This window comes from Diabrotica virgifera, chromosome 4 (genome assembly GCF_917563875.1).
Source record: "Diabrotica virgifera virgifera chromosome 4, PGI_DIABVI_V3a".
In the NCBI taxonomy this organism is placed as follows: Eukaryota; Metazoa; Arthropoda; class Insecta; order Coleoptera; family Chrysomelidae; genus Diabrotica; species Diabrotica virgifera.
Genome location: NC_065446.1, coordinates 6,993,562 through 7,001,975, shown reverse-complemented (window position 1 = coordinate 7,001,975; position 8,414 = coordinate 6,993,562). Strand labels below are relative to the sequence as shown.

At 30.6% G+C, this 8,414-nt stretch overlaps 1 protein-coding gene across 1 annotated transcript in view; it reads left to right on the top strand.

The window, feature by feature from the left end:
* The first annotated feature begins 960 nt into the window (after positions 1 to 960).
* Positions 961 to 8,414, top strand: part of LOC126882893 (activated Cdc42 kinase Ack) — an 88,374-nt gene continuing 80,920 nt past the window's right edge. Inside the window, exons 1-3 of the mRNA XM_050647958.1 lie at positions 961 to 1,277; positions 1,367 to 1,532; positions 5,290 to 5,505. Of these exons, the coding sequence (XP_050503915.1) occupies positions 1,373 to 1,532; positions 5,290 to 5,505 (376 nt within the window). The 5' untranslated portion in view covers positions 961 to 1,277; positions 1,367 to 1,372. The remainder of the gene's footprint in view (positions 1,278 to 1,366; positions 1,533 to 5,289; positions 5,506 to 8,414) is intronic.

The window sequence follows — 8,414 nt, the reverse complement described above, 5'->3', positions numbered from 1 at the left end:
TTAAATTTGAAAGTTTATGGCGATGGACTCTCTGTGTATTATTTGAAGTTATATGATCACTGTTAACTATTATTATTAAAACCTTAGAAAACATTAATTACGGTAATTTTGCATTTATTATTTTCAATCCTTAGCAAACTTCTGTTTTATATCCATAGAATATTGTTAATAATGCAAAGAACACTAGGGTATGGGTATAGGTTTTTATTAAAATAATCAGCAGCAAAAACCAAAAGTTGGTTGGTTATGAGAAGATTGGGGGGAGGGGATCAAGGCGTGGGGCGCCAGAAATATTAATGCCTAGTCGGGTTCAACATGTAAATCCGGCCCTGTCCATTCCACAAATGTACTACCCTCTTGGATTATCGAAACAACGAATATTTCACTGTGCAAAATATGAAGAACGCAAGTAAATTGCAAATTATATTGTTGTTTATTGGAGTAATTATTAGAGCAAAATACTTTCGTACTTCTTATGTTGCACACTAAAATATTCGTTGTCGCGATAATCCAAAACAGTCGTATGTTCGTGGAATACACCATACCCACTGGCTCTCATTGTCCCCATCTCCCCTACTACAAATAAAAATAAATTTGTGGTGTTATGTAAGTCGCCTAACTTGTGGCAAATAAAAATAAAATGTGCGCTCTTGCACAGAATTAAACAGTAATTAATTGTAAAACTGAAATCTACAATTCAATTTTATCAATATCTATTATTCTTTAAATTATTTCTAGCAGCTTTTAGATTTCTTATTCATGTTAAAAAGAAATATTGAAAATTGAATAAGCATCTATTACAGATTGTCCTGTTATGCTGTTTCTCATATTAAGTTTCAAAAATATAGCAATATCTCCCAGAAAATATTTGTAATATTTATGAACAATTTAATTATTTAAAATTTCAATTAATTTAATATTATCCCCACCTGTACCAATCGCTGTCACTGTCAGCTGTCAGTAGTGTCAAATAGTAACTTTGTTGTGTTTGTTTAAAGACGAAAACTTGATAATTTTTCGATATTTTTAATAAACAATCATTCAATTACACGTGAAATGAGAAAAATAACAGCTTAAGATAAAATTAAATGGTTTTGTACAAGGATATTGTGCATCTGTAGCTTTAGTCATTTTCACCTTGAAGAAAAGGTATTATACTATTAAAATAATCTGCATTTCCTGTGGATATCCTGTTTCTCATCTACCACTTACACCTTTTTGAAAATGAAAACTTGATACCGTGTGAATTTGAACTCACATGAAACAAGAAAACTCAGGTACTATTTTATACATTGTTTTAAATTACTTTCACTCATGTGATGTAATTTTCAGTCTATTAATGCATTATTTAATTTTCACATTACAGTGAAAAATGTCTGAAGAAGGATTGGACTGGTTGGGGCATATATTATCTGAAGTTCAACTGAGCCAGTTTTTGGTTCCTATTAGAGATGATTTGCAGATATCAAGGTTGGAACATTTTGATTTTGTAACTGCTGATGATCTGGAAAATATTGGACTTAGCAAGCCAGGTAATTTGTCCAAAATTATTTGCAAGCTTGACCTTCATCGGACTGGCCGGGGTGTGTTTTGACCCCAAATCATAATTTTCGGCTGTTACTTTATAGGTCTTAATTTTGGATCAGCATTCTTCCATCTATTTATTATTATTATTATTATTATTATAAATCAAATAAGGGCAGAGGAGCGAGCTCCTATTATGCCCAAAAACAAAGAGAAATATCATTTTACAACTAATAATTTTAATAAAATTGTTCTTTATATATTTTATTGATAAAAAATTATGCATACAAGACCATTTAAGATTAAAGGGCCTAGCCGGGTAAGATGGTGAAAAGTGCCCCCAACCCAATCTAAATTCCATATAGGCCACTTTTTAGCACATATAGAGGAACTCACTTTCTGAAATTTTTAGCCCCCTAGGTGGTCACGTGACCCCCCTAGAGCCTAATTAGGCTTTTTATGTTTTTATTTTTTATCTCAGCCGCATTAAGAGCTAGCCAAAAACTTTATTTAAAAAAGTTGTAAGTTTCAAAAAGATCTATATGAAATTTTTTTTTTTATTTTTTTGGCGGGAAATTCGAATTTTTAGAACAATTTTAAACTTTTAAATAAATCTGAAAAAAAAACTAAGACACTCGTTTTTACAAAAATTAATTATAATGTGTATTTTTGCACAATATTTCACCCTGAATTTTTTCAGATTTTTAAAATTGGTGAAACGTACCTTTAAAAATACAAACCCGCATTTTTTCGGTTTTTTTTTTCGTTTTTTTGATACAATTTTATACATATTTTTCAAAAAATTTAACACCGTCACTAGAATAGGTAAAAAACTGAAAAATAATTGGGATTTGTTTCATAAAAATTTTTTGTAACGCCATCCATTTTCAAGATACAGGGCGTTGAAGAAAACAAAATTTTACATATTTTTTACGATTTTGCCGAAACTACTGGCAACATTGTAATAAAACTTGTAATAGTACATTGCAAACTTGCAATAGTATTTGTAATAATACAACTAAGGATTTAATATTCATCATTGGCGCGCATAGGGGTAATGGTCTGAACTTTTCAAAGAAAAAAAGATAGTACGCCACTGACATATTTCAAATTAACAATCATTTTTGAATTCCTCGTTCAATTTGCAATAAAAAATCTATCTTCTCATTTCTTCATATGACGTGCTGTTTTGCTGCAAAAAATAAAATATCTTAACGCTTCCAAAGTATTCTAATTAATTTTGATAATGGATGTATGAGTTTATTATGTATGTAGATGTAGAAACTACTAGAAGTTCGAATACTTTGTAAGGGTTAAGATCTTTTATTTTTTGAATAAAAATGGCGCGTCGTATGAAAAAATAAGAAGATACATTTTTTGTTACAAATTAAACGAGAAATTAAAAAACGATTGTTAATTTGAAATATGTCAGTGGCGTACTATCTTTATTCTTTAAAAAGTTCAGACCATTACCCCTATGCGAGCCAATGATGAATATCAAATCATTAATTGTATGTCAAAATATGCACAATAACCAGCTCTTAAATCTCGCCAAGTTTTATTACAATGTTGCCAGTAGTTTCAGAAAAATCGTAAAAAATGTGTAAAATTTTGTTTTCTTCAACGCCCTGTATTTTGAAAATGGATGGCTTTACAAAAAATTTTTATTAAGCAAACCCCAATTATTTTTCAGTTTTTTACCTATTCTAGTGACAGTGTTACCTTTTTTGAAAAATATGTATAAAATTGTTTCCAAAATACGAAAAAAAAACTGAAAAAATGCGGTTTTTTATTTTTAAAGGTACGTTTCACCAATTTTAAAAGTCTGAAAAAATTCAGGGTGAAAGATTGTGCAAAAATACACATTATAATTAATTTTCGTAAAAACGAGTGTCTTAGTTTTTTTTTCAGAGTAATTTAAAAGTTTAAAATTGCTCTAAAAATTCGAATTTCCCGCCAAAAAATTAAAAAAAAATTTTTTCTTATAGATCTTTTTGGAACTTACAACTTTTTTTAATAAAGTTTTTGGCTAGCTCTTGATGCGCCTGAGATAAAAAATAAAAACCTAAAAAGCCTAATTAGGCTCTAGGGGGGTCACGTGACCACCTAGGGGGCTAAAAATTTTAGAAAGTGAGTTCCTCTATATGTGCTAAAAATTGGCCTATATGGAATTTAAATCGAGCTGGGGGCACTTTTCACCATCTTACCCGGCTAGGCCCTTTAAACTTCAGTTTTATAACCTGGGGTCTCCTAATACCCCGGCCAACCTTTTATGTCAATAATTTTTTGTAATAATGGGGGAATTCCCCATTAATGTCGCAGGTATTAATTACTATAAATTGTGGCTATTAAAATATCCTGATTGGACAAAGCACAATATGAGTAAGTGTAAAATATATATTTAGGCACTAGGCAAGGAACTTATTAAAGGAATCTGTTTTAAGAGGCTACAGTAGAGATCAACAGGTAGCAACAAACGCGTTCCAAGATTGCAGCTCTAATTTTAAATATTCTGTCGAGATATTTGGCACACATATTCGTAATATAATAAAGAATGGCGGTACAGAGCCCAATTTCAGAAATATGTTAGTACGTGGAAATTACTCTATAACTAAATAAAATATTGAAAAAAGGAGCCTGTACCGCCATTAAGAAGAAAAAAAAACTTTCTTCAAATAAACTTTTTTATCCCATGCCTAGATTTTGTGTAATCTTGGAACTACCTACTAAATTTTTTTATTTCTAACAAGAAATCGAACATATTATAACTAAATAACTAATTAGGCAACATAGAGAAATTATCACTGTCATTTTGACAAACCTGCGTTAGATTTTCTCTAATCTGTTCTGTCATCTTTATCGATATCTGTTCAGTGCAGTAGTGTGTTAATTTAAGAATTCGTTTGTGTTGTTTCATAGGAAAGTAGTGTTTATTGATAGTTCATTTATTATAATATTTGTTGTTGTTGTATAAGTTGTTGGCCTCTTTGAAAGAATAGATTGTTGTTAATTGTGAGTTTTAGTTATATGTAGGTAGGTAAGTATATTTTATGTAAAAATATTTCGAATTCTAATGCAAGTATATAAAGTTTTAGGAGGATTTTTTATTCTAAAAATATTATCAACATGGAAAAAGTAAATCAAACGAAAAATAAAGTGAAGCCTTCCAAGAAAAAGTCCATTAAAAACCGTGCCAAAATTATGCGAAAATTGAAATTTGTTTTGCTTCACAACAAAAAATTATTATTTATTATTGTTTTATTATTAGATATTTCATGCAAATACCTTTCTAAATACCTATCTTAACATAAAATTTTCACCCATTTTGGTTTATTTTTATAAATATCTATTTATTAATAATAAAATTGTTTTCTATTATTTCACAAGGGGGCAGTGCCACTTGTCTGGTAGAGTCAAAGGCGGAAAAAGAAGGAAAATGTGCATAAAGTGTAATCATTTTGTATGCCTAGAACACGTGAATTCAGAAACAGTTTGTGTACATTGTACAAATAGTATGTAGTCATTTACTCTGTTAGTATCAATCAGTAGAATGTATTTTGTAGTAATTAATGTGAATGCTTTAGTCTAATAAATGTTCAATACTATAAAAATAATGTGTTATTGTTATAATTTATTTTTCTTATAGGCATAGTTCAGTCATTATAAGAATGGGGCACATTCAGATCCTGGCCCATCTTTTGCATATTGTGCAATATTTTGAGGCCCGTTTAATGAAGGTTAAAAATAAAATTTCTCATATTTCAGGTGCTAGAAGACTGTTGGAGGCAGTGAAGAAGAAAAGGGCTCACCAGAAAAAGAGGAACCTAATAAATAAATTTATACCTGTTTCAAACAAAAACCATACAAACAAAAAGCATGATGAAGTTGTGGTCACTGATTTTACCTCATGTTTAATTCAAGAAAGTAACATTACTTTGTCTGTTAAATTAGGAGATGGAAGTTTTGGAGTTGTTAGAAGAGGTAAGTGATTTTCAATAATAAAAACTACGAAAATAGGAAGTATCAAGCAAGTTGTGGACACTCAGTGTCAACCTTGAGTGACAAAATGTAAAAAAATATTGATATAATTTTTCACTCATAGGAAGCAATACTGGAAATAGTACTCATAAGAAGTAATACCTGAAATAGTGCTCCATAAAAAGCAATACTTTGTTTCTGACACAATACTTTGAGTAAACTGAGGTTATAAAAACATTTATCTAAGTACTCAATAGAAAGACAACTCGTTTCAGTCATAATCAAACAAATATTAACCTGCATTGTTACACAGGTTGTGCATATATCTGCATATGACATTTGAAGCTGTCGTGTGCACCTGACAGTAGTAATTTCTAGTGTGACCTTTCTCTTCTATTTCCTTTTTATAAGATTTTTGTCCATCGAGTGATGTTCGTTATAAGTGATGTTATAAGCATGTTCGTAAGAACAACCCTGAAACTGCGCTCGTTTTTTATCTGATAAGTATGAAACTCTGTCTTCTTTTCCACTAGGACTTTTGTTATTTTAGTAATCGGCAGTTTTTGGCTGAAGTTCAACTTGATCGGAGCTAAGAACTTTTAATTCATAATTGTTTTTAGCAATTTGGTTTAGTAATTCGATAAGTGGGGGATGTCTAACCCTCTTAATAAATATTGGAGGTGGTTTGGTTATTTTCTCTTTTTCACTTGTGCTTTCATTGTCATTAATTTCATCATCTTTTGACTCACTATTTAGTGCCTCGAATCTGTTAGAAGTGAGAGTTGGCGAGTTCAGCCAGTAATCGTTTATTTGTGTTTGCATTACAATTCTTTTGTCTGGACTAGTTCGATGCCTTTTGTTGGTGTTTTCAACTTTTTTCCACATTTTGGTTTGGTTTAAAGGGGTGGAAGGTAGGGTAATATATTGGGGTTGCTGTAAGGGTTGAGAGTAAGACGTGTTAATGGTTCAGAAATTTGCATATTACCTTGTAATTGTTGGATCAGTGCACATTTGGTATTGTGGAGTGTACGCCACTGGCTGCTGGCTGGTACTTGGATTTGTTTGGTTGTAATTCATCAATTGGTTGGATTGTAGAATATTATGCTAGTTTATCGCCGTAGGAGCGAAATCCATTTTCGTCTTTTGGGTCCCATTAACAATCATTTAATAATTTGTTTCGCGACAAAAACTGGATTTATATTTTTCTTTATTAACATTTAACTAAAGATAAGCAGACCAGTAATATCGACTGTCTCGTTTGAAATTCAAACAACCGGAGAACATTAAAGAAGACAAAAGGCAAATTATATCCAACAACCAATAGAGAGTGATATTTAATAGATAAAACGTTTATCTGAAGGTGTTACTTCCTAAACAATTCTCTTGTTTTCTTTATAAAGAAATAATCTAAGTTAATAAGAAAGCATATTTTTATATCAGAACTGGCTAATTTAAAGTGACACTTTTGTTTAAAAAACACTGATAAACTCTATAATTAATAGTAATTAAATTGACATGCTATTAAATAATGCATATATAAACATTAAAAATGTTTCCACTGATTATCAGAAATGAATACTGATGTATGTATATATGGAATATGTTATAACAAAATGTACATAAACCTCAAAGATTTATTGTTTAATAAGTCGTAACTCTAAGCGGATTGTGATGTATGCAGATGATGTAAACTTGATAGGACGAATCGCAAGAAACATCATAGAACGTTATGTGGAGCTTGAAGAAAATATGAAATAAATAGAGCTAGCCGTCAATGTAGATAAAACTAGAGCCCTAATACAAGCAAGGTGTTACGTTTTTATTTTTATGCGTGTAGGTTCCAGGCCATTCTCGTCTAAATAGCTTGTTTAGGCAGGTGCTGTATCGACATGTGCATTCGAATCCATATTCCCCATGAAAACCGTCTATTCTCACATAGTCCAGAAAGCCACTGCGCATCCGCTAGGAAAAATATTCTAATTCGGATTTATTGCACAATCTTACTCAAAAAGGACTCCTTTTAACAAATTTGCATGTTGCCAGTGCCAAAAGGTGGTCAAAAATTTTTTAAACTTTTTTTTTTTTGTTTTTTTCCTAAAATTATTTTTTTTTGCATGGAACAAAGTTTTTTTAGATTATTTGGATCATTCCAAACAGAAAAGGTCTTTAGTGACTTTTCTCTAAAAATGATAGTTTTTGACATATAAGCGATTAAAAATTGAAAAATTGCGAAATCGGCCATTTTTAACCCTCAAAAACTATGTGAAAAAGTTAAAATTTGAATGTTGCCAAAGTAAGTAGATATTCTTTAAACATCGATTCATGAAATCCCGAAGAGTTTTTTGCAATACAATATTCAAAACTCCTTTGTTTTTTAATTGATAATCAAGCGTGCACGACACTATTTTCCACCGACAGTATGGTGCAAATAAAAGGAATAAATTCGTTATTTCGTAAACCGGCGACTTTAAGGAAAAATCCCAAAACAGGTCGATTTGTATTTTTAAGTTACGATATTATGGCATATATGATATACTAGTGACGTCATCCATCTGGCCGTGATGACGTAATCGATAATTTTTTTAAATAAGAATAGGGGTCGTGTGCTAGCTCATTTGAAAGGTTCTTCAATTCTCTATTTAGTAATATAAACATTTATATAATTATTTATACAGGGTGTCCTTCTAATTCTTTTTTGTCAAATAATTTAATTTAATAAAAATTTTTTGGACACCCTGTATAAATAATTATGTAAATGTTTACATTACTGAATAGAGAATTGAAGAACCTTTCAAATGAGCTACCACACGACCCCTATTCTGATTTAAAAAAATAATCGATTACGTCATCACGCCCAGACGGATGACGTCACTAGTATACCATACATGCCACAATATCATAACTTAAAAATA